Raw genomic sequence first — 25,988 nt, 5'->3', positions numbered from 1 at the left:
ATTCAGATTGACCTGGGGGAGACTTCGTTTAGGACGTTTGGCTTGTTTACTTTTGCAAACATCAGTGTTTGAGGTTACCGACGGCTAAGACTTAACATAAACAAGATTTGATATATAACGAGTTTGTTTCTGGTGTTGGTGATGTTTTTGGATTTTCCAGTTATCCTCCGAACTGGTGCTACCATCGAACTTGCCACAGCTAAATTAGTTTCTTCATCTCCAACCAATTTCAGCTCTTCCAAAACAAAACAAAGAATGTAAGTAAGCTTCCAGTATTGTGATCCTAAACGGAGCGAGTATCCTTTGTTAAGTCTCCGTGTGCCTTCTTGTGAATCTTTGTCTTGCCGAACAATCATTGTCATCAGCCCAGCCCGGCTTGAAATCTTCTCAGAAACCGTTGCCGTCTCGTCCAAATCGTTCGACACCCGTTTGCCACTTACTTCGGCCAGCCATTGATAGCACATGAACCGTGATGAATCGGGCACATATGGCGCGTCGAAATTCCATCCACTCTTCGATCGTCCAATGGCAACCACGACAGACAGCGAGCAGGAGTCTGAATAACAACAAAACATCACAAAACAAACTGCTCATTTACGGCATCACTGTTTTCCCCTGGCGAAATTGATTTCCGCTGGTTTCGCCACCGCCGCCGATCGCACAACGCTGCTTTCTCACCACTCTACTTCTGGACCACGGACGGCCACCGAACAAAAACCTACCGCCTTCCAATCTACGGCCTACCTGCCGCACCGTCGTCCTTCCACTCCTCTTGTCTCCTCCTCCTACCGATCCAAGAAAAGAAAACCCTTATCAAAATTCCATTATCTATTTCGGTTTCAACTTACCGCGCTACCAACCGCACAGACCCAGGCCCCGGCCGCTCTCGATCCACTTCACTCCACAAAAGGGAAGAAGAAAGCCTTTATCCGAATGATGAAGATGATGATGGCCTTGCCAAGAGCGCTTGCGCTGCGCTCTTCTGGTTCGCTTCCACCATCGTCCCCCGGTGGAGTCTTCGTCGGTCGTGGACTCGGGACAACTCTTCGGCGGGCGCGAAGGAACATCGAGACCCAACAGCAGATTAATTAGCGCTGATTAGATCGTTTCCCTTCGCGCACTCGCGCACACACACGTTCACTCCCTTTCCCTTAACACCAATACCATCGCACAGGATACGACCCGAACGACGGACGACGGTGACAAGGGAAAAATGTATCCAATCTCCTTCTGACGGTGCGGCGCGGATCCTACCCCGGGCCTTCACTGCTGCTGCTGATGTTGTTGATGATCGCGCTTTGCTTGGCCTGGCCTGGAAAGATGCGCGAAAGAAGCATTCTTGAAAAATTACACCCGTGCAAAACCGACATCCGATTAATTTCCTTCTTCTCGTTCGTCGTCAACGGCAAAGCTCGCTCAACTCGGTTCGGGTCAGGTCGGTTCTCTTCGCCCGAGAGAGACGAAGAGAGAGAGAGAGAGGAAGAGAGAATGACGAAGAAAATTGGGAGCGTGAGAGAACGGTGGAAGCGATGCGAGAAGGAGAGAATGTGCGGCGAAACTGGATAACTGCGATTTGATCGATCGTTGGAACAAGTGCAGTGCTGCCAACAACTGTATCCAGCCATCGCGATCAATCAGTTGATATTTTCATTGTTTTGCGGATCAATTAAAAATCTACACTTGTTTTCAAAATATACAATTCTGGGAGCTAGCAGAGCTTGACAGAAATTACCGAAAAACTCACAACGACGGAAATAATTGCGACTGTAAAAGGCAGTCCTGCGATCGTAAAACAGGGTTACACGCGAAATTGGACCGAAAGAAAGCCAGGAAAAAAATTGAGGCTTTCGATCGACCGATCGTCGTCTCGGAGCCGAGAAAGAAGAGAGTCCGTAATTTCGAAACGAAGCGAAAGAGCAAAATCATGCGGTAAAGATGATAGCAATCATAATAATTGATTACACGTATACCTCCTTCAATTTATTTATCAAAATCTTCACCCGTTCGAGCTAGGTGGAAAACACGTATATTGAGAAAACCGACCCAAAGTGCATGAGTCTTTTGTGAGATTTCTGTAATGTGCCACGAAGAAGCGGCGAAAGAGAATCACACCAAAGGCAAGCGCACGAGAGACCGAGAGAGCGATCGTGAGAGACTCTCAGCAGCTTCGCGTTCGAATGGCCGCTTTTCTGGTCCGATCTCTCGACTCTCGCGAATCGCGATCAGTTCAGTTCCGACCGACGACCGCGAAAGGCGCAGACCCCACGATCGTACTGCTGGTGCCATTTTGCTGCGCGATCACACACTCACTCTCTCTGCGGTGGGCTTTCTGTGCGCTTCTCTGCTCGCGCTCGATGAGGGCACACAAGCTCCAACTGTCCGAGTTTATTTTTTCGGTACGTCGACGAATATAGCCTAGTTCCACACCAAAAGAGACACAAGCACGCGAACCCCATAATTACCTGTGTCGCGGTCACAAACTCAGACGTTGTTAACATTTCGGTTTTTCCTTTTCTTTTCCAGAACGAACCGGAAGGCACGCCGGAACTACCGGCCGCCAATCGAGCGCTATTCCTGGAGAAAGTGCGCCAATCAAATACTGCCTGCCAAAATGGGGACTTCACCACGGCAGTGCAGCTCTACACGGACGCGCTGGCACTGGACCCCAGCAATCACATCCTCTACAGCAATCGATCAGCGGCCCGCCTCAAGCAGGGTCAGTTTGCGTTGGCCCTTCAGGATGCCACCAGGGCAAGGGAACTTTGCCCTCAGTGGCCGAAGGCCTACTTTCGACAAGGTGTTGCCCTTCAGTGCCTCGGACGATACGGAGAGGCACTGGCAGCCTTCAGCTCGGGTCTCGCTCAGGACCCCAACTCAAAGCAGCTTCTCGCGGGGCTTGTGGAGGCATCGATCAAGAGTCCACTGCGACACGCCCTCGAGCCCACCTTCCAGCAGCTGAAAGCAATGAAACTAGATCAATCGCCGTTCGTAGTGATATCAGTGGTAGGACAAGAATTACTCGGTGCCGGTCAGTACCATTCCGCAGTGACAGTGCTAGAATCAGCCCTCCGAATAGGGTCGTGTTCCCTCAAGTTACGAGGGTCAGTGTTCAGTGCTCTTAGTTCGGCCCACTGGGCTTTAAATCAGCTCGACAAAGCTATCGCGTACATGCAACAGGACTTGGCTGTTGCGAAAAGCCTTGGTGATACCGCGGGTGAATGTCGTGCTCACGGAAATCTCGGTTCGGCCTACTTCAGCCAGGGTTCCTACAAGGAAGCCCTCACGTCCCATCGGTACCAACTTGTACTGGCAATGAAGTGCAAGGACACTCAAGCCGCTGCAGCTGCCCTGACCTCCCTCGGGCACGTCTACACTGCCATCGGAGACTACCCGAACGCGCTGGCCTCGCACAAACAGTGCGTCCAGCTCGTGAAACAAATGGGCGATCGCCTCCAGGAAGCTCGCGAAATCGGCAACGTCGGTGCCGTCTATCTAGCCATGGGCGAATTCGATTCCGCCGTTGACTGCCATACCCAACACCTCCGTCTAGCCCGGAAACTCGGAAACCAGGTCGAGGAAGCTCGAGCTTACAGCAATCTCGGCTCCAGCTACCACTACAAACGTAACTTCACCCAAGCGATCACCTACCACGAAAACGTCCTCCGGATAGCACAACAGCTCGGCGATCGTGCCATCGAAGCTCGCGCCTACGCTGGCCTTGGCCACGCTGCGCGCTGCGGTCACGACTTCCACCAGGCCAAGCGTTGGCATGAAAAGCAGCTGGAAATGGCCCTGGCTGCTCGCGACAAAGTTGGCGAAGGTCGAGCCTGTTCCAATCTCGGAATCGTGTACCAACTGCTCGGCGAACACGATGCCGCCCTCAAACTTCACCAAGCCCACCTTACCATTGCTCGCCAGCTTCAGGACAAAGCCGGAATGGGTCGAGCATATGGCAACATCGGCAACGCTTACTCCGCCGCCGGATTCTACGAACAAGCCATCAAATACCACAAACAGGAGCTGATCATCAGCAAAGAAGTTCACGATCGCAGCGCAGAGGCTTCCACCCATGGCAACCTAGCCGTTGCCTACCAGGCACTCGGAGCCCACGACATGGCTCTGATGCACTACCGAGCTCATCTGAACATAGCTCGCGAACTGAAGGATACTGCTGGCGAAGCCTGCGCCCTGCTCAACCTCGGCAACTGTCTTAGCTCCCGTCAGGAGTTCGCCCAAGCAGTCCCGTACTACGAACAGTACCTTATGCTTTCGCAAGAACTCGGCGACGTCGCTGCGGAAGGAAAAGCCTGTCACTTCCTTGGCTATGCTCACTACTGCATCGGAAACTACCGCGAAGCGGTTCGCTACTACGACCAGGACTTGGCCCTGGCCAAAGACCTGCAGAACAAAATGAACATGGGACGAGCCTACTGTAACCTTGGCCTCGCCCACCTGGCACTCGGAAACACTGCCGGGGCTCTCGAATGCCAGAAGTACTTCCTGGCGATCGCGCACATGACGAATCACCTACCGGGTAAATTCCGTGCCCTCGGAAATATCGGTGACGTGCTGATTCGGATGGGTGACGTAGACGAAGCGATTAAGATGTACCAACGCCAGCTATCGCTGGCCAGGCAAGCGCGGGAGCGTGGCATGGAAGCTGCTGCCTGTGGAGCACTTGGATTAGCGCACCGTTTGCTGAAGAAGTTCGATAAGGCACTTGGATACCACACGCAAGAGCTGACGCTGCGACAGGAGATGGGCGATCTGCCCGGAGAGTGTCGAGCCCATGGCCACCTGGGTGCGGTACACATGGCACTTGGAAACTACACGCACGCCGTGAAATGTTATCAAGAACAACTGGAACGGGCGCAGGAATTGCAAGATTCTGCAGTCGAAGCGCAAGCGTTCGGGAACTTAGGAATTGCCCGTTTGAACATGGGCCACTACGAGGACGCGATCGGGTATTTGGAACAGCAGTTGGGAACTTTGGAGCAAGTGAATACACCTACGGCACAGCATGATCGTGCTAGGGCCCTTGGGCATCTAGGGGACTGTTACGACGCATTAGGTGATTACCATGCGGAAGCGATCAAGTGTCACGAGCGACATCTGGCGTTGGCGATTGCGTTGCAGAGTCCACGCGATCAGGAACGTGCCTACCGTGGGTTGGGAAATTGTTACAAGTCAGTTGGGAACTTGCAAGAAGCTCTAGTGTGTTTGGAGAAGAGACTGGTAGTGTCCCACGAGTTGGGTAATCCGGAGGCGAAGGCTGCGGCCTACGGTGACTTGGGAAGCATTCACAGTGCGCTCGGTAACTACGAACAAGCGATCAACTGCTTGGAACATCAACGGGATATCGCGAGAGAGCTGGGCGATCGAGCGCTAACTTCGGACGCAATCAGTGGACTGGGGGCAGTGTTTCAACAGATGGGAGACTTCGAAGGCTCCCTAAGGCTGCACAAGCAGGACTTGGAACTGTGTGAAAGTATAAACCACGCAGCATTGCAAGCAAGAGCTTGCGGTAATCTGGGATCAGTGTACGAGTCCCTGAAGAACTATGCGGAATCAGTGAGATATTTTGAAAAGCAATTATCATTAACGACAGATCGACTGACAAAGGCCCATGCCTGTTTGGCGTTGGGTCGAGTTTACCACATCATGGAACAAGTGTCACAGGCGGTCAGTTTCCTCCGGCAAGGTCTGGCGATCGTTCAATCGCTGAACAAACTTGAAGACGAAGCAAAGATCCGCTACCGCTTGGGACTGTCTTTGCTCGCGTCCGGAGACGAAGATAACTCCCGACAACAGATGGAAAGTGCGGCGCAGATTCTGGAATCGATCAGAAGTGACCAGGTTACGCCAGAGGCGAGAACTAACCTGTACGACCTGCAGACGTCCTGCTACCAAACACTCCAGAGAATCCTGGTCAATATGGGACGCAATGAAGAGGCTCTAGTGGCTGCCGAACGATGTCGATCGCGGATGGGAGCCGACTCGAATCAAAGTGCGGAAAATTCTCTGAATAACCGAAAAACCCTCCTGACCTGCAGTGAGTACATCTTCGATACGGTCAACAAAAGCAAAACCAACGTCATCTACTACAGCCTGGCGGGTAGCGAACTGTACGCATGGTTCCTTTCTCCGCAAAAGAGGATCGTACGGTTCCACGTGGCGAAGATCGACGAACAGACACTGCAGATGACGAAGAAACCCGTCGTGGGTGAAAACAGTGAAATAAGTGAAAGCCTGCTAGAACAGTACATTAATTTCGTGAGAGATAGCTTGGGAGTCAATTCCGGTAGTGTGCTGCAGGAAGGAGACGGTAGTGGATGGAAGTCTTCGAACGAGAATTTGATCGATGACTTTGCAAACGAACGGGCTGGATTCCTGCGAATGGTGAACAGGAACCATTTGCTCAACTCGAGTAACTACTCGCTGAGTTCGTTGTTCAGCTTGGGAAGCGTCGGAGGATCAGTGGCCAGCTTGCAAGGATCTACTAGGTAGGTGAAGGTTTCTTTTTTTTTGTAATATCAATATCAACGTGTTGAATGCTTACAGATCCATTGGAAGCCTTCAGGGTTCGACGCGATCGAGAAGGTCCAACATACTACCACCCTGGCAAGGACCGTCTTGTCTACATGTCCTGTACAACTTGCTGTTAGCTCCATTCGAAGATCTGCTACCCGACATCAGTACCAGTAAGATCCACGATTTCGTAAACTTAGAAATTTTCTCTACAGACTTTCTACTTTATAGCATCCCGAATCGGTCGACGTGAACTGATTTTAGTTCTGGAAAAAGAGCTGTACCTTGTACCGTTTGCAATTCTCAGAAGTGGAGACGAATCCGGAGAATACCTCTCCGAGCGATGCTCCCTACTAACCGTGCCTTCGCTTCATACCCTACGGCAGAAGAGCAGAACCAAGACCCGTGAGCCAGGTAAGTTTCCTACGCCAGCTTCTGCAATAACTATTCTAACCCATTGTTTCTTTCACCAGCTGAAGGCCTCAACAGTGCCCTGGTCGTGGGAGGCCCGAAAATCCCTTCGTCCCTATCGGAAACATGGGGTTGGAGCGAGTCACCTGCTTCCCTACAAGAAGCTGCCATGGTTTCGGACATGTTGAACACCAAACCACTAGTTTCCTGCAGTGCTACCAAGGAAACAATCGTCTCCGAACTAACTGCGGCCGAATGCGTCCACTTTGCGGCCAACGTCAGCTGGAAGCTGGGCGCTGTCATTCTCAGTCCCGGAGAAGTCCTCGACTCCCAGTCCCAGAAGCGATTCTATCCAAACTCATCCGGAGAAATAGAAAACGACGAAGACCATGCCGATCTGTCGTCATCAAACATGGAGATCCCTCCGCTGTCGGACTTCATTCTGAGCGCAGCCGATCTACTGGCAATGAAACTAAGTGCCAAACTGGTTGTGCTGAGTTCGTATCACTCCGTTGAACCCATCACCGGATCAGGTGTGGCAAACCTGGCCGGAAGCTGGTTGTTTGCCGGCACTGGAGCAGTTTTGGTTTCACTATGGCCCGTCCCGGAGACGGCAGCGAAAATTCTTCTCAGGGCTTTCTACTCAGCTCTTTTGCAGGGAACACGGGCAGCCAAGGCCTTGGCTGAAGCTATGCAAACGGTTCAGCATACGAAGCACTTCGCCCATCCGGCGAACTGGGCTGGGTTCATCCTGATAGGAGGAAATGTGCGGCTGTCCAACAAGGTCGCCCTGATCGGGCAGGCATTGTGTGAGCTGATGCGGACTCCGGACAAGTGCAGGGATGCTCTTCGCGTTTGCTTGCATTTGGTGGAGAAGAGCTTGCAGCGAATACATCGGGGCCAGAAGAACGCCATGTACACGACCCAGAAGAGCATCGAGAACAAGGCCGGTCCCGTGGTTGGATGGAAAGATCTTCTGATGGCCGTCGGGTTCCGGTTCGAACCGGCAGCCAATGGAATCCCGTCGAGTGTTTTCTTCCCGCAGACGGATCCGGAAGATCGCCTGTCCCAGTGTTCGGCTAGTCTGCAGGCGTTGCTTGGTCTATCGCCGACCACGCTGCATGCGATGTCCAAGCTGGTAAACAATTCGGAGATCGCCGATGAGATAATCGGTGTAATGCGGAATGTGGTGGCGCAGTTCCCGTCCAAGGGAATCAATGAGAACGAAAGCATCGATGTTCCGTTGAGTGTGCGATTGTGGAGAGTATCCGGATGCCACGAGCTGCTGGCCTCACTTGGGTTCGATTTGATGGAGGTCGGACAGGATCAGGTCACGCTGCGTACCGGAAAGCAGGCGAATCGTAGAAATTGTCAGTTCGTTTTGCAGTCGCTGCTGGCACTGTTCGGTAGGTTTAAAGGTTGAAGTCTTCACCTGAATGTAGTGTAATGAAATTTTCTATTGCAGATACTCAAGAAGCCCCCAAGAGCCTGGGAATCGAATCCAGTAGCAGTTCGGAATCTTTGAACGAAGACGCTTCCGACGATCCACAGGTCAAGGCCCCGAGTCCTACTCCGACAGCTCCGGAGCAACAGCGAAGTGTCTCTCCGGCTGGCACTGTTAAAAGCCAAGCCAGCTACAACTTCCCACGACCTCCGTTGCCATTTCGAAGGGTACCGTTTTTAAGTACAAGAAGTGCCTTCATCTCGTACGTCCGACGACGTGGCGAACCCGACGGAGGGCAGACGGAAACATCTGGACAAGTTCCCCTCGGTGGTCAACAAGCGCAGGCACAGTCGCAATCGAGTAACAATGGAACCAACCTGGACTCCAGTTTGGCAAATACTACCGATAGTGAACTATCCGATGGTTACACAACTCAGCAGATCCTCATGAAGAGCGATCACCTGGCGAAGGGACTGGGTTACTCTAGTCTGCGAGGAACCATCAAGGTATCCCGTCCTGGCGGAGGTGGAGAAAGTGATGCAGCTTTCACTCCCAGTCCACCGGTTACGATCCAGAACGTAGATCCTAACGTGTCCTTGGCCTTGGCTCACCAGACTCGTATCCGGAATCTGTACACAAATAATGGCATTAGCCACTTTTGCCATGAACCTGTCCGCGAGGGACACCACCATCAGAATCCCAATCATCGACGACCAGACAGCTCAAGTTCTGCCAGTTCAGCAACCGATTGGGAGGGATCCGGTCATGCTACTGTACTGAGAAGAGCCAACCAAGGTCACCACAATCTGCCACCTCTTCCACCGCCACGGCAAACCTTACCAATGGTCGATAGTCTGCGACCCCTGGCACCACTGGCACCAGTTTATAACAACATCAACGGCGGAACCGTTGGAAAGACCCAGACGAACGGTAAAGGTCTTAACGTTCTGGAATCCACCAGTTCGGATTCCGAGTTCGAGCGTAGTTTTGACCTTCCTTCAAGTTCGAACGCGGCTTCGATTAGCAGCAAGCTGACGAGCTTAGCCCACAGTTTACAGAGCATGCGAAACCGAAAGCTGAAGATGCAACCAACGCAACAACCTTCGCAATCACACGGCACTTCTACCATTACCCGTAGCAAGATGGTCGATCAGTTTGCATTCATGGATCGCCTCAGCTGTCGAACAGAGATCTCCTCCTCAAGCTTAGGTAACCATGCGGCACCTCCCAGGAAACCGTTGTCCACCCTGCCAGATGACGAGCGCACTTTGAACTTGAATGCCAGCAAACTGTACTTCAATCCAACCGAGGCGGAGATCATTCCTTTGACGGAAACGCCGGGAGACCTCGGTCTGAGCAAAGCTCCCACAGTCAGCCTGTCTTCCAGTGTACCCTCCACCAGTGGTATCTCCAAAGAAAAGACCACCAGCAAGAACATTCAGGATTCGATCCTGCGCCATATGAGCCGTGAGATGACCCCGACCATCTCGGAAGTCTACCACGAACGCAACATCGGTCTTGGTCTAGCGCCGTCCCTATCAAAACTTCTCCTCAGCAAAAACTACGAAGACTCTCCAGATATCAAATCCTCCGCAGCTGCTTCCATGCTGAACAAACCGAGCGCTCTGACGGTCGGCAATCTAGCGGAAGCGATGAACGAAATCGAAATGAATGCAACAACCTCCACCAAACTAGAGGAAGGTCAGTGCAACATCTGCAACAGCCCTTCCGATCTACTGTGCGGCTGTAGCAACACTGCAACGGTAGCAGCCGTGGCCGCCATGACTGCTGCCCTCGGAGCTACCACCATCTCTAAAAAGTCCAACTCGAAACCCTGGCTCAGCAACGTCACGCCGAACATCGTCAAGCCCGGTGACCTCACCACGGCGGACATCCTCGAGCAGCAGAAGCAGCTCAAGTCCACCGTCAGCGGTCTCACCAGCAATATGTCTTCATCGACGGAGAACTCCCTCTCGACGGTGGTCAAACGAGGCGGTAGCCCCTTCTCGGACCTCTCCCGTCGGGACGAAGGCGATGGACGAAGCGTAGCCGATTCCCAGTGTTCCGGCAGTTTCCGAACCGACATCACCGGATCGACGGTGACCACTTCCAAGAGTCAGCAGTCGCAAATTACGTCTAGCGCACAGCCAAGTGGAACCCAGCATGGCGGAGCTGGAACCTCCGGACAGCAACAACAACAACAACAGCAGCAGCAGCAACAACAGCAAAAGATCGCACAAGGACAGCCGTCCATGGCGAATCCCAATCAGAGAAGTAAATACATCATCGATACGTAGGTCATTGGCGATCTGAACGAAACTGTAAATATTCAAAGCTTGCAAAAGGCTACAATTGTGACGTACATGATAGGTTTAAATAATCCTTAGGTCCTTATCTGCTCATCTTTTAGCGTAAGCGTTGTAGAATAGGAATTTTAACTTGTTTTTAGTCTATCTAACTGAGACAACGAACTGATTAGGTAAAGTGGTTTTATGCTAGCTGAAATTCGAATAATGGTAAGGAGTTTAGAAACTATCGGAAGCCGATATGAGATTACTATAAAGCTATTTCTACGGTACGCGTCGTGACAAGGGCCTTGAACAATGTAAAAATCGGCCTGCCTACAAACCTTGGTTACAATACTCTTTGCTAGGATAAGGTACTTACATAGATAGTGAATTGAATGAATTTACGGTTTTAATGCATTTTTAACGTAAATAATTGTATAATTTATATTGAATAGCTTTCTAATGAATAAATGGTTTTATGCAACTAAACTGAACTGGATTCTGTTGGAGAAAGAAATTATCAAATTATTATAATGTTCATATATTTTTCAACCTTAAGACCTTCTCCGATTTGCATACTTGTGTGTTATGGGCAATCATTCACATGTTTACAAAAATTCGGTCATTTTGGATCTTGTAATTTATGACGTTATTTCTGTTAAAATTATGATTTTACATTGTTTTAACATTTCAATTGATTAGCCTACCAGGCTCTTCATCTTTATTTAATTTGATATTCTAATTTACGTATTCACGTTTTTCAACTAGTTTACAGAATACCCCTTTGGGGTTCATTTTGGTTGAATTGAAAAAAAATAATTTGATAACTTACCTAATTAGCAAGATCGCGTTTAATCTGGTGATTTGATCTTAGGCAGGCGTCTCTGAACCTTTCGAGGATGAGCGTACTCCGCTACTCTAGTTTCTAAAGACCAGCCAGGCGGTGGATCTCTCAGAATTTCGAGTATGCGGGGGACAGTTGAGGATCATCCTAAGGTACTTGTTCGGGATCCTTTGAAGCTATGGCACTTAGCACAGCTCTCCCAGGTTTGCGTTCTGTACTCATTGTACATTGTACATTGTACTCAAACATTGACAAAATACCACCACCCGGAAGGGGAGGACCGGAAACATGGCTCAATTATCGAACAATTTCAAACTATGTCTTTGGTGCTGGCTACGAAATATTTCGCTGCGATCGAAACACGAATAATAGTAGGAAAACTACTGAGGGAGGCATCCTTATCGCAGTTAATTCCAAACTGAAAGCAGAAGTTATCGAGGACGATTCCTGAAACGCGGTTGAACAAGTGTGGGTGGCTATTCAACTTGGTGATCGTCAATTGCTTCTCGGTGCAGTGTACATCCCTCCAGATCGAACCCGTGACTTGGAGCTTATTGACGCACATTGTCGATCCGTCTTGGTCGCTTCAGACAAAGCAGGCCCTTCCGACGAAGTTATTGTTCTTGGCGATTTTAACCTATCGGACATTGCATGGACTCCAACCCATAGTGGATTCTTTTGTCCTGATCACGAGCGTTCACCTTTCCACGTAGGAACCATCCAGCTCCTGGACAGTTATAGTACCGTAATTCTGTCACAATTCCTGTTGAATGAAAACAACCGCACCCTGGATCTCTGCTTTGTGAGTGCTCGTGATACAGCTCCTTTCCTCTCCACGGCACCCGAACCTTTAGTCAAGGAAGTGCATCATCACCCTGCTTTAGTTATCGTGATCGAAAATAATACTGTCCATGATTTTACCAGCACTCCAAAGCTTACCATCGCAGTATTGTCCATGTGCTGTCTAACCTAGATTGGGAGCATATTCTAGATCTTGTAGACGTCAACATTGCTGCACAAACCTTTTCTCACGTCTTGGCATATGTCATTGAAAGACACGTTTCGAAAAAGATCATCCATATCGACTCTCGCGTCCCGTGGATGACGAAAGATCTTCGTTCGTTGAAAAGAACTAAGAAGGCTGCTCTCAGAAGATTTACTTAACTCCGCACACTGCCGCTTGACTGCTACTATGTCAGACTCAACCACGAGTAAAGGGTGTCCACGATGAAATTGCCACACTAAGAAATTTCTCTAACTTTTTAACCGTTGGGTAGAATTTAATGAAAATTTGGGTGGATTTAGTTCATAGTGCATTATTTACATCCTGCAAGTTTTAAAGTCCTGTGATCAAAACTCGCGGAAATGGAGTCGAAAGAACAGCTCGTGCGTGATAAAATCTTGCGCATTCATCACGAGAACAAGGATCTCTCGCATCGTTCCATCGCTAAAACGTTGGGAATCGCGAATTCCACGGTGTCGCGAGTGATTAAGCGGTTCGAGGAACGGTTGACCACCGATCGGAAGCCCAGAAGTGATGGAAAAAGTATTCCGTACAACACCAAAAATCACAACCGCGTAGTTGGGGCCTTCAACCGAAATCCGAACGCCTCCGTTAGGGATGTGGCTAAGAAGCTGCACCTAAGCCGAAGTTTTGTCCAGAAGGCCAAAACTAAGGCTGGGCTTCGAACGTTCAAGGTACAAAAGGCCCCTAATCGCGACGAGAAGCAGAACAAGTCCGCCAAAACCCGTGCCAGGAAGTTGTACCTCAACATGCTGACGAAAGTTGAATGCTGCATCATGGACGACGAAACATATGTGAAGGCCGACTTCAAACAGATCCCCGGCAACCTGTTTTTCACGGCCAAGGATAAGTTCAGCGTTCCGGAGCATGTCCGCACTCAGAAGATGTCCAAATTTGCGAAGAAATTCCTGGTTTGGCAATCCATCTGCACGTGCGGGAAGCGGAGTGCACCTTTCGTGACCCAGGACACGATGAACGGACAGGTGTACATAAAAGAGTGCCTCCAGAAGCGGCTGCTTCTTCTCCTGAAGGCCCACAACGTCCCAACAATCTTCTGGCCGGATTTGGCCTCATGCCACTACTCCAAGGACGTGCTGAAGTGGTATGCGGACAATAAGGTCAATTTCGTGCCGAAAATGTTCAACCCTCCCAACACTCCGGAGCTCCGCCCCATCGAGAAGTACTGGGCGATTATGAAGCAGCACCTTCTTAAACGACCTAAGGTAGTGAAGACAGTCGAGGAACTGAAGAAAGTATGGGTTTACATGCAAAAAACGGTTGATTCACAGGTTGTGCAGAATCTTATGGCCGGGGTTAAGGCCAAGGTGCAGGCATTTGCATATGGACTGTAAATAAAATACGAGTAAAATGGTAAAATGAAGTTTAATAGTTATTTCTCAATCCCTGAAAATTTGATGGCAATCGGATGAAAACTCGAATTTTGCGAATCAATTTTGTGTGTGGCAATTTCATCGTGGACACCCTTTATAAGCGGTTAAGTCGTCTCTGTTTTCAACGCTATCAAAGGAGGATTCAACGGCGGCTAAAATCACACCCGAAATCCTTCTGGAACTTCGTAAATGAGCAACGCAGGGAAGTCGGCTTACCCTCTTCCATGATGTTCAATGGTGAAACTGCTGGCAATCAACAAGACATTTGCAACCTGTTCTCATTCTCAGCCAAATTTGCTAGTGTGTTTGAAGACGAGCAACTCTCCGCTAATCTCATTACTTCCGCGGCCAGTAATGTTCCTTTGGCCAACCAAACGATCAGCATGGTCGAAGCCACTACAGATACGATTTATAGAGCAGAATCTAAACTTAAGGCTTCATCTATGGCTGGACCCGATGGTGTTCCGTCGATTATTCTTAACTTGTCTTTTAGATCCACTGCACCGCATATTCCAGCTCTCTCTTTCCAGCGGCATCTTTCCGTCTTGCTGGAAGACTGCGGATATGTTTCCTAAAAAGGGAAGCAAACGCGACGTAAACAGCTACCGGGGAATCAAGTCGCTGAGTGCTGTATCAAAACTTTTTGAAATGGTTGTCATAGAGTCTCTAAATGCACATTGCAAGCAATATCTAAGTATGGATCAACACGGATTCATAACTGGGCGTTCCACAACTACGAACCTGCTGTGCCTAACGTCTTACATCACAGACAGTTTGATTGCTTGGACCCAAACGGACGTTATCTACACAAATGTTACGGCAGCCTTCGATAAGCTGAACCACGAAATTGCGATCGCTAAGCTTGATAGGCTAGGGATCGGTGGAAATCTTTTGAGATGGTTTCGTTCATACCTCACGGAGCGCCAATTGACAGTAACTTTGGGTACTTGTCGCTCAGCAAGCTTCTGCGCAAAGTCCGGTATACCTCCAGGGTAGCCATCTGGGACCATTGGTGTTTCTCCTTTACTTCGACGACGTTCACCATATTATCACAGGGCCACGATTGTCGTTTGCGGACGATCTGAAAGTTGTTCTGCGCATCCGCTCACTCACCGACTGCCGCTCTCTCCAAAATCAGATTGACATCTGGTGTAGTCTAAACCGACTGGTGGTCAACCCAGCTAAGTGTACAGTCATTACTTTCTCACGCAAGAAACAACCGATTATTTTCAACTACAAACTACTAGGCACGACTATCGAACGGGTGCATTGCGTGAAAGACTTAGACGTTTTTCTAAACTCAACGCTGACATATTTACTCACACCATATATCGTATGTCGTCAACAAAGCGTCCAGAACTCTTGGCTTTGTCTTCAAGATTACTAAGAACTTCACAGAAATTTACTACTTGAAATCGCTCTATTGCTTTCTCGCACGATCTACGTTGGAATACTGCTCTGCAGTCAAGAGACCGAACTACAATAATGAGGCCGAGCGAATTGAATCTGTGGAACGACGTTTTCTTCGCTTCACGCTTGGAGATACCCACTCCGTCTTCCAAGCTACGACAATCGCTGCCAATTGATCAATGTCGAGCCCTTACGTATCCGAAGAGATGTTTTCAGAGCCTTAACCGTCGCCGATACTCTGCAAGGAAGAATCGACTGCGAAGCAATTCTGCAACAATTAATGTTCAACCTCGATCACTACGCAACAGTCTTATGCTGAGACTTCCACTTCTTCGAGCTAATTATAGCTTAGGGAGCGCTATTTACGGCTTGCAGCGAGTGTTCAACCGAGTAGCGTCGATGTTCGATTTCCACTTGACGCGGAATATGCTTCGCCGAAGATTCTCTGCCTTTTTTGCTGACCGAAGGCGCTTGACACCCAACAGCTAAGTGTAAAATTTAAGACTAGTAACTTGACAATGCTTTCCTAGTTATTTTCGTTTGTAACTGTAGTATATGTAGTCTGTATAATCTGTTCCTTTTTTACAGCTTCTTCTTCTTCTTCTTCTCTTGCTTTTGATGGGACCGGTGTCAGTGACCATATGCCCAGTGGTTTTGTCTATCAGCGTCAATCCGGAGAACGGCACCACATTCGAAAAATGGTTTGCCCGTTACTCGGATTTGTTTGAAAGCGACGCACGAAGTCTGGACGACGCTGCAAAAGTTAGGCTTCTGCTCCGGAAGTTGGACACGTCCTCTCACAGTCGCTACGCCAACTACATCCTTCCGAAACTACCAAAGGACGTCACGTTTGCCGATACCGTCAAGTCACTCACAAAGATCTTCGGCAGACAGACCTCCGTATTCAACAAACGCTAAGAGTGCATGCAGCTACTCAAGTCCGAGGCCGACGACATAATTACCTATGGCGGAAAAGTCAACAGGGCATGTGAAGAGTTCGAGTTCCAGAATTTGAAGATTGATCACTTCAAGTGCTTGATTTTCGTCTGTGGTCCCAAAGCACCACGCTATGCGGACATTCGAGCAAGGCTTCTATCCCGGATTGAAGGTGAAACGGCTGATGCTCCGGTGACAATTCAAACTCTAATCGACGAGTTCCAGCGGCTCGTCAACATCAAGTCGGACACTACGATGATCGAACATCCATCAAGTTCGAAGAATTCGGTCCATAGCATTTCGGAGAAGAAACCCAGAAACCAGCATCGTCCACTGAAAACTGAAAGCAAGTCCACTCCTCGTACTCCATGCTGGCAGTGTGGTCAGATGCACTACGTCCGTGACTGTCAATTTTCTGATCATCTCTGCAAGGTATGTAACCGCATCGGTCATAAAGAAGGCTACTGTAGCTGCATCAAGAAGTCTTCAAGCGACTCTTCAACTCAACCTCGAGAGAAGAAGCAGTTCCAGAAGAAGGCCGGTCCCAGATATCAAGCCAAGGGAATTTTCGTGAAGCACATCGCAAACAGCAACCGGAAACGCAAGTATGTGACCATCAACATCAACGGTGTCACAACTGGATTCTGCAAGTGATATCACGGTGATTTCCAAGAAAACTTGGCAGCAACTGAGACGACCAAAGCTAACTCCATCATCGATCGAAGCCTCCAACGCATCTGGTGGACCACTCGCTCTCATCGGAGAATTCCATTGTGAAGCAGTCCTCAATGACATGGTCAAGCGTGGTCAGTGTTTCGTAACGTCATCACTAGATCTCAACGTAATGGGTATTGATTGGATCGACATGTTCAACCTGTGGTCGGTTCCGTTCGATACTCTCTGCAATCAAGTTTCTGCTGTATCCAGACCATGTTTCGCCGAAGCTAGAGCACAGCTGCAAGCCGAGCATCCGGCAGTTTTCGACGACTCTCTGGGCCACTGCAAGAAAACCAAGGTAAAGTTATTCCTCAAACCTAACGCCAAACCAGTTTTCTGTTCAAAGCGACCAGTTCCGTTCAACACGATTCCGCTGGTGCATGCAGAATTAACACGTCTTCAGTCTCTGGGAATCATCACGCTGATATGGTAAAGTTCGCATCTGTGCGGACTACTCCACGGGACTCAATGAAGCGCTTGAAGCAAACCACTATACCTACCCCGGAGGAGATCTTCGCACAGCTCAACGAAAGCACCATATTCAGCATCATCGACCTTTCCGATGCATACCTGCAAGTGGAAGTAGATGAAGAATCGAAGAAGCTCCTCACCATAAACACGCATCGAGGCCTCTTCCAATTCAACCGGCTCGCTCCAGGGGTGAAGGTAGCGCCTGGAACATTCCAAAGACTGGTTGACAGCATGATAGCCGACATTCCTGGTGTTCGGTCGTTTCTCGACGACGCTATCATCTTCGGAAGAACCTGGGAGGAACACAAGGCGTCACTAGACAAGCTACTACAACGTCTAGGGGAAAATGGGGTCCATGTCAAGCTGGAAAATTGTATTGGGGCCTGGATGACGTGTATTGGCTGAAATTCGAAGTCCAAATGCCATACAATACGGTTATTTTTGGACACAGGATGAATAATGGACGATTCCAACAATACACATATTGTAGGTTACAGTTTTTTTCCAATAACGAATGGCCTCCATCTTGGATTCTAAAATGGCAGCTGCCATCAATTTTTTACATCTGCATGTCATCGCTTTTCCGAAAATATCCACATTGCAGGGCATTTGTCGGTTTTTTTTAAATCGATGGCCACCATCTTGGATTTAAAAATGGCGGGCATCGATTTTCGGTCCGTTCGCCCCGTTCTGAAAATAACAATATTATAGAGTATTTAATTTATCTTGTCTTAAATAGGGAATTTTCAGTGACGGCAGTTGATGTTGATCATCGGAGATTATCGCTATTTCATATGATCATGATCTGTAACACAAATGATAATCGCATTATCGTTTTCAGAGCTGTCCATTGTGATTTTTGGCTTTGTATTGATCATGAGTGTAACAAAAATGAAAATGACATTATCTTTATCTGAATCGTTGATTTTGATTCCCAGGTTAAGGGGCATTGACGGAGAGAGATATACCGCTGCTAGGACAACTTTCAGGATTGGTACGTATATTGCCACACACTGACTTCCATCGCTGGTCGTAGGTATGGAAATGGGCTGGAAACCGTAGTCTTTGTGAATATATGTGGCAGCACCGCCATATCCGTCATGTCTGGAGTTAAGTACTTTATTGTATCCGCTGATGTTGTATATTCTGGAGTTTTCGTTTTCTGCTTTTGACCAAATTTCGGAAAGGAGGGCCGCTGTGTACGACCCAGTCATCAATGATCTTTGTAGTTCTTCTTTGTGTTTGGAAACGCTTTGTATGTTACACTGAAGTAGTTTTATCCCTTTTATCCTACTATCCATAATTAATCTTGGAAAGATTAATGAGTCTAATTTTTATGAATAACATCAAAACTTAGACATTTTTTGCTTGTTTCGATAATGTTTTCTCTAGCTTGTCCTTTCAAATTCGTATCTGCGATGATGGCACTGTAGTAGTGCTGCAGTGCTTCTTGTATGGCGTGGATGATGGTTATTTTGGAGAGCGTGTCTTGTTGATTCTTCGCATCTTGCAATTTCAATTTCCACCGTTCGTGCTCGTCAGTTTTGTGCGGGTTATTCAATGCTGTTCCGTTGATTTCACTGGATGGTTCCTTCCTTTTGCGCTTTCTTGCTTCTTCTTCCCGATCCGGTTCGCGGGCGGGTGTGTTGACTTCTGGTTTCTTATTCCGGGTGTCTCGGGATGGTCCTTTGTTCGGGTTTCTGTTATTGCTTCTTCCTGCCATCGACGCGTAATCCAGAGATCCTTTATCGCCTGGTTTCGGTTGATCCATGAATTCGGCTAGTGCGTTGAAGCTGTTTGAAGTCGTGATAGAGAAGTATTCCTTGGCTTAGAAGAACGTCAAAGCTTTCGTTGCCATGATTGACTTGATATTGTTCTGGCGTTGGCGCTCGGGACAGTTTTCGTCGGTGGTACTGTACTCTATTTTGCAGTACAGGCAACAACGAGTTTTTTTGCATTCCTCGTATTCGTTGTTGGACTCATGGCGGTCTCCACAACCATGGCAGCGTCGAGCACTTCGGCAGTTTGCTGTTTTGTGTTTTAGTTTTACGAGCTCTGGTAGCTTGTTCGACCGGAACGTGACACTGACGCGGGTTGAGGGAATTTTTGCGTTGTTGACAAAGCGTTGGAAGCGATAAACGTCCGTAATCGGCACTAAGCTGTGTAGGTGTTGCATGATTTCTTCGGTCGTCAGATCAGTCGGGATCCCGGAGATAACTCCAGTTACTGATATCAGGTGGTTGGCCACATAAATTTTGACTGTACTCACTGCTGCAACAAGATCTCCTACGGCGTCGCGACGCTGGCGTTGGCCCACACGGCTGCTCCTGCACTACCGTGTGGCCGGAAACTTACGGCGCGGGCTGTAAACAGCGGATCTGGTGGTGTTCATCAGCGAAATACGGCTCAGCAGGCGTTGCTGGCTCGTTTGGCTGGCAGGCGTCATCCGTCGTTGACGACATCGACTGATGGGGCGATGGGGCTTGTGGATTGGAATAACTTTAGCTAACTTCCAACACACAGGGAAGTAGCCAAGCACCAAACACTTATTGAAGGCCACTACAAGGTGCTCGAAGAAGTCAACACTCAAGTTTTCCAACTCGAGGTTGACCATTCCATCGACACCAGCGGCTTTCATATTCTTGATTGATTTAATGGCTGCTATCACCTCATCAGCCGATATTCTACTTTCGTCAGGGACAACTACGGGAGTGGCAGCGACTCTAGACATTGCCTCCGATATTGCAGACTGACCGCAGTGTGGTCCGTTCTACGGGTTTAAGAAATTCTACGAATTCTAAAAATCATCACTCTCATCACATTAAAAAAAGAAGTTACTTTTTGAATGATTGTTTTTGGAAAATGGTCATTCAATTTAGCAATAATTAACGCAATGAAAACAAATTTACCTATCTATCGATCGTACTCCATGAAAAATTAACAACACACTCACCATGCTTTGGCCTTTTCAACTGTCAAGGTACAGAGTATTATTCACCTGTCTCGATACTGGCCCGGGAAATCGCTTAACCGTTGGAGCGCAGACACCGGTTGATTCCGGTTAGACGTCATATTCGATACTGGTGTCAACGCAGCGTTGGAACTGCGCCCAGCCGGCACGGCGCGGTGATAGTTGCGTCGGGAAGCTTCGAATTGGAAACCCACTTCAGCCACCACCGGATAGTGGTCCGAGCTGAGTTCTTGGTAACTCAAAATGTTTTACTGCGCTTCCTGCAGGTCATTGTACAGGATGGTGCCATTTTGGTTGCGCCGACTGTTGCCCCACGCTTGATGTTTGGCGTTCAGGTCGCCAGCGATGATGAAGTTTTCCCGCCGTCGTGTTAGCTTGACAATATCTCTTTGCAGGTCGCCTGTCGACCCGTCCCTGATGTAAACCTGCTGTCGTGATGGAAAGCTTCAAGCGATGATAAAGAAGGATGACGAGGTTATTGGAGTAGCGCATCTACGAGTTAACTTATAAGAACAGGATTTAGATTTGGACATGAAAGGAGCTACCGCAAATATATGCACATCGGACGCTGGAAACCTCTGGTATCGTCGCCAGTCAGACCACGATGAACACGTTGGTCCGGTACAATATGGCAGAAGGATTCGGTCCGCAGGTCAACACTGTTGGATTCTACGACACTTGCGTACTTGGCAAGCAGTGTAGAGAACCCTTCGATGGAACTCGTAGCCCGGAAGCTGCCGGAAGTGCACCTTGACGTAAGTCTCATCATCCATGATGAGACAATGAGGCTTCGTCAGCATTTGGGTGTACAGTTTCCGGGACCGTGACTTTCCCGCCGTATTTTGCCGTTCGTCACGATTTGGAGCCTTCTGCACTTTGTACGTATGCAGTCCCTTCCGGTCATTGGCTCTCCGAACGAAAGACTTGGACAGATTCATCTTTTTGGTCACATCCCTGACCGAAGCATTGGGATTCCGCTTAAACGCGTTCACGACACGCTTGTGATCCTGATCACTAATAGAACATCCATTCTGACCACATTTCTCCTTCCGTTCGAAGCTCAGAGTTTCGTAGTAACGTTTAATCACATGACTCATAGTTGACTGCACGATTCTGAGTTGTTTTCCGATGTCCTGATGAGAGAGTTGAGGATTTTCCAGGTGCTTGCGCAAAATCAATTGGCGTTGACGGCGACTCTGTAGCTCTTTACTCCTATGAGAAAATCCATAAGCAAACGTCAGACTGTGCGTGAAACATGGCGGACTTTGTACTATCCTTTCACTCCACCGAAAATTCCCATAGGAAACTGTCTACATTTGCTGGAAGAGCAAATTTTTCGACAGTGCCGTCAACGCCAATTAGCGACTTTCTGACAACTGACAACGATAAAAAATACAGTGTAAACAATACACTCTAAACTACTTCTACCCAAATTGTCAAGAGAAAATACCCAGCGTTTTTTTTTCCGTGATGCAATTTGAAAGGGGATTCAAATCCAGCCAACTGTAGCCTATTCTCCGCTACAGAACGGGGTTGCCGAAAGGTTCAATCGAACGCTAATCGAGAAGATAAGAACTATGCTGATTGACTCGAATATGCCCAAGTACATGTGGTCAGAAGCAGTGCTTCTTGGTACGTATATATATTGAATCGTTGCCCTACTGCTGCTCTATCCCGACCAAGGTGGGCATTCTCATAACAGGCCTGATAGGACTAGGTACTTTAAATAATAATTTAAACATTTTGAATGAACTAAAGTTGAAACGACGCATCTGTGTCACTTGAAACATTCATTTAAAGTCGAAAAGTCACTGCTGCTCTATCGGAAAATCGTACGTCTGCTGAGAATTGAACCGGTGCAAAGGCCTGATCTTTCGAAGCTTGACGTTAATTTGACAGTTAGACAAAAGATTTAGCTGTCACTTTGCCGCAACGCGTCCGATCCGGATCTAATGTGCGTGGGCCTTAAGAGTCGCGAGGCGGTGATGGTAACGGCTGACTAAAAGTAAATTGGTACGCCCCTCGCGCGCCGCTAGCACACCTCCAGTGTTGGGAATCGAAAATCTTTGACAGTGTTTGTTTACACTTCTATAGAGAACAACTGGTGCAAGTTTGATCAAAGTAGTCGATCGCGTTCAGAAATAACGTCAAATGGAACTCGAAAGAAGAAAAAAATATTGCGCACAAACACCTGGAAAATCCGGAGTGGTCCGGTTCCAAGTTGGCTAAAGTGCTGAAGATGCCGAGAACAACAGTTTTTCGAGTGCTCAAAACCTACAAGGAAACCCTGAGTGTGAAAAGGAATCAGCGGACCTACGAAAAAACTGGAACCAGGGATCGTCAGATGCGCAGCAAGGTGTTGAGGAGCGTTAAAGCCAACACCGGTCTTTCGATCCGAAATGTGGCCTGAAGGTACAACGCCAACTTTCAAACGGTGTGGAACATCCTTGCCAGGGAAGGGTACAAGTTGTACAAAGCCAGTAAACATCCGAACCGGCACATGTAGCAGACTTTCGAGGCCTAAAAGCGTGCAAGGCTCTTGTAAGACCGTGTTTTGACGAAACACAAGGGCTGCACTTTGATCGATGACGAAACATACGTCAAACTCGATTTTAAGCAGCTTCCCGGTCAAAAGTTTTACATCGCGACTGGACGTGAGGATGTGCCGGGAAGATTCAACTTCGTGTTTGCCCACAAGTTCACGAAGAAGGCCATGATTTGGCAAGCGATTTGCAGTTCTGGCCTGAAAACGGAACCATTCGTCACATCCTCGACGATGACATCCGAAGTTTACATCGAAGAATGCCTGAAAAAGCGTGCATTGCCGTTCATCCGCAAGCATAGGGGAAAGTCATCTTTTCGCCCGATTTGGTGGCTCTAGAGTGGTATGCTGCCAACAAGATCGATTTTGTCCCCAAGCTAATGAATCCTCCGAATTACCCGGAATTTCGACCAATCGAAAAATACTGGGCAATTTCAAAGCAGCGACTTCGACGAAACGGCGGCGCAGTCAAGGACATCCAGCAAATGCGGGCAAAATGGAAGAAATGCGCTGATTCCGTGTCCGTTTCTACTGTGTGGGCGCTGATGGGCTCCATCAAGAGGAAGGTTTGAGATTTCGTTCGGACTGGAGAAATGTAACCATCTAATGCTGTAACTTTGAAGTTTTAATAAAAGTACAGTAAAGCAACCATTAATGGAATTTTTAAACTTATTGAATCACGAATTACAGGTCTTTTTGTGCGTATAAATTTACTTTTAGTCAGCCTTTAGGCTATGCTTCCAATGGATACGACATCAGATTTGACGCAAATTCATCACCATACGCAATTGAAGACAGTCAAGACTCGAAGGTACCGTTGGTGTTTCCGATGGTATATCCGGACGTCGAAGATGACCAGCAAACTGACTTGGAGACTGTTAATGTCTGTTTCAAGTTAGGCTTGTAATTGCTCATTACAGCTAAAATGCTATTTTTCGGAATTATGAAACTATGAGATACTTTAATGATAATTTTTATTTGTAAGAAGCAAGAATAGGTGGTAAAGTTTGTGTATGGCATAGACTCATCACGTTGCTCATCGTTACAGCTAATCGCTATTGTGACCCTTTGAAAGCTAAATTGACAGGTTTTATGTATCAAACAAACATTTTACCTTCTCTTCTTGCATCTTGTAAATACGAATTATCATGAAAATATTTCATAGCTTCATAAATACGAAAAATAGCATTTTAGCTGTAATGAGCATTTGCAAGCTTGTTTCAAGTAATGGCGAAGATGAGGTTGAACTGGAGGAACAACAAGACGACCAGCAAGATGAATTCGAAGACGCGATGCCTGTTCCACGTGATGACGAAGAAGACGTTGAACTGGGAGAACCACCTGAGGCACTTGAGAATCCTGGGGCGCACCCTTCACATTCAAGATGTGACGACTATTCAGAGTCAAACACTAGGCGCGGTGAAAGGGACTCCCAGGTAAGTTTATCGACTTTTTAACTGGGTTCAGAGCAACGTCTGCGGGATAAATTTCAACATTCCCAGATTCCCCGGAGTCCTACGGTGGAATCAGTGTCAAGACGGTGTCAACCCTTGCAGTCGAAGTTTATCTTTCTTCTTCTTCTTCTTCTTCGCATTTCAAGCTTATTACATATCGCATATTAGCTTATTGCATGCTCTCAACTTAGTGTTCTAGATGCACTTCCACAGTTATTAATTGAGAGCTTTCGATGCCTGTACCACTTTTTCATTAGTATAATTGTGTGGCAAGTCCAATCATACTTCTATGCCCAGGGAAGTCGAGAAATTTTCCAACCCGAAAAATTCCTAGACCGGACCGGGAATCGAACCCAGCCACCTCCAGCATGGTCTTGCTTTGTAGCTGCGCCTTTATCGACTGAGCTAAGGGAAGCCCGAAGTTTATCTTTATCTTCCGTGTAAAAGATGAAGAAGGAAACCCTGTGCACTTTAAATCAAGATTGGTCGTCAAAGGTTTCTTGCAGAAAGCCGGTTTGGAGCTAACGATAATCCGTATTGTGCTGACTGTAGGTGTTCATCCATTTGAGCTGCGGTTCCGGACGGCGTCAAGTCTATATGGCCTGAAGCAATCCCCTCGCTGCTGGAACGAGAAGTTCAATCAAGCGCTGCTGAAGTTAGGTTCTATTCGTTCCAAGCACGATTATTGCCTATACACTGGAGTCGCTTTTTACGCGGGTGATACGTCCCGCGTAAAAAAAAACCGCGTAAAAAAAAACCGCGTAAATTCCGGAATCCGCGTAAAAAAAAACCGCGTAAATTCCGAAATCCGCGTAAAAAAAAACCGAGTAAAAAAAAAACCGTGGAAGAAAAAACCGCGTAAAAAGCGATATACCGCGTAAATTCTGAAATCCGCGTAAAAAAAAACCAAAATCCGCGTAAAAAAAAACCGCGTAAATTCCGGAATCCGCGTAAAAAAAAACCGCGTAAATTCCGAAATCCGCGTAAAAAAAAACCGCGTAAAAAAAAACCGTGTAAAAAAAAACCGCGTAAAAAGCGACTCCAGTGTACACCCGTACCGACGAGAGGGGGAAAGATGCCATTTTCATCGTTACTTACCTTACCAATCAGGCTAAGACCTTGTTGTCCTCTGCTGTCCGAAAAAGGCGTCTCCACTCTACTCGATCCATGGCCACAGTTCGCCAGCCTCGTAGTCTGCGAAGGGTCCGCAGGTCACCTTCTTAACCTATCGCAGCCCGGGAAGCCGAGCGATTTGCAGTTCTATGTTCCGAGTTTCCAATCGTAGTCCTTATTTCGTCGCGTAGGTCTGTGCCGATTGTTCCGATCCGTATTTCTTTCTTCAGTTTTTGCAACTTTGTTTTTTTTTTCAGGGCGGCTTGTTGGGCCTGCCCCAACCCCTTGTCTCACCGGGGGACCATCGTGCACAGCTCTGTTTAGAGTCCCACGGAGGTACCAGGACGATGATCAGCCGCTCCTAACATAGAGAACAGACGCCGTTTTGAGCCGCACCTCCATGGTGAACAGACGCTCAAGTTTGGTGAAGCATTTCCTATGATT

The 25,988-nt window shown here is 48.1% G+C and overlaps 2 protein-coding genes across 3 annotated transcripts in view; both read left to right on the top strand.

Moving 5' to 3' along the window:
- Window positions 1-11,160, top strand: part of LOC135710072 (tetratricopeptide repeat protein 28) — a 385,468-nt gene extending 374,308 nt beyond the window's left edge. Inside the window, exons 1-6 of one of the 2 annotated variants that reach the window (XM_065232522.1) lie at window positions 2,239-2,396; window positions 2,524-6,503; window positions 6,562-6,701; window positions 6,760-6,942; window positions 7,002-8,345; window positions 8,405-11,160. In XM_065232522.1, the coding sequence (XP_065088594.1) occupies window positions 2,355-2,396; window positions 2,524-6,503; window positions 6,562-6,701; window positions 6,760-6,942; window positions 7,002-8,345; window positions 8,405-10,680 (7,965 nt within the window). In that variant the 5' untranslated portion in view covers window positions 2,239-2,354 and the 3' untranslated portion in view covers window positions 10,681-11,160. Of the gene's footprint in view, window positions 1-2,238; window positions 2,397-2,523; window positions 6,504-6,561; window positions 6,702-6,759; window positions 6,943-7,001; window positions 8,346-8,404 lie in introns of those variants that run through there. The other variant, XM_065232523.1, reaches the window with a different exon arrangement.
- Window positions 11,161-16,264: 5,104 nt separating this feature from the next.
- LOC135710046 (uncharacterized) lies at window positions 16,265-16,930 on the top strand. Its single transcript, XM_065232496.1, has one exon. The coding sequence runs from the start codon at window positions 16,265-16,267 to the stop codon at window positions 16,928-16,930; it is 666 nt and encodes a 221-aa protein (XP_065088568.1).
- The last annotated feature ends 9,058 nt before the right edge of the window (window positions 16,931-25,988 follow it).

Source organism: Ochlerotatus camptorhynchus, unplaced genomic scaffold (genome assembly GCF_037179485.1).
Source record: "Ochlerotatus camptorhynchus isolate MF236.1 unplaced genomic scaffold, CSIRO-AGI_Acam_v1.1 ptg000370l, whole genome shotgun sequence".
In the NCBI taxonomy this organism is placed as follows: domain Eukaryota; kingdom Metazoa; phylum Arthropoda; class Insecta; order Diptera; family Culicidae; genus Ochlerotatus; species Ochlerotatus camptorhynchus.
Note: the sequence above shows the minus strand (reverse complement) of the source record. Positions and strands in the feature narration are given on the sequence as shown.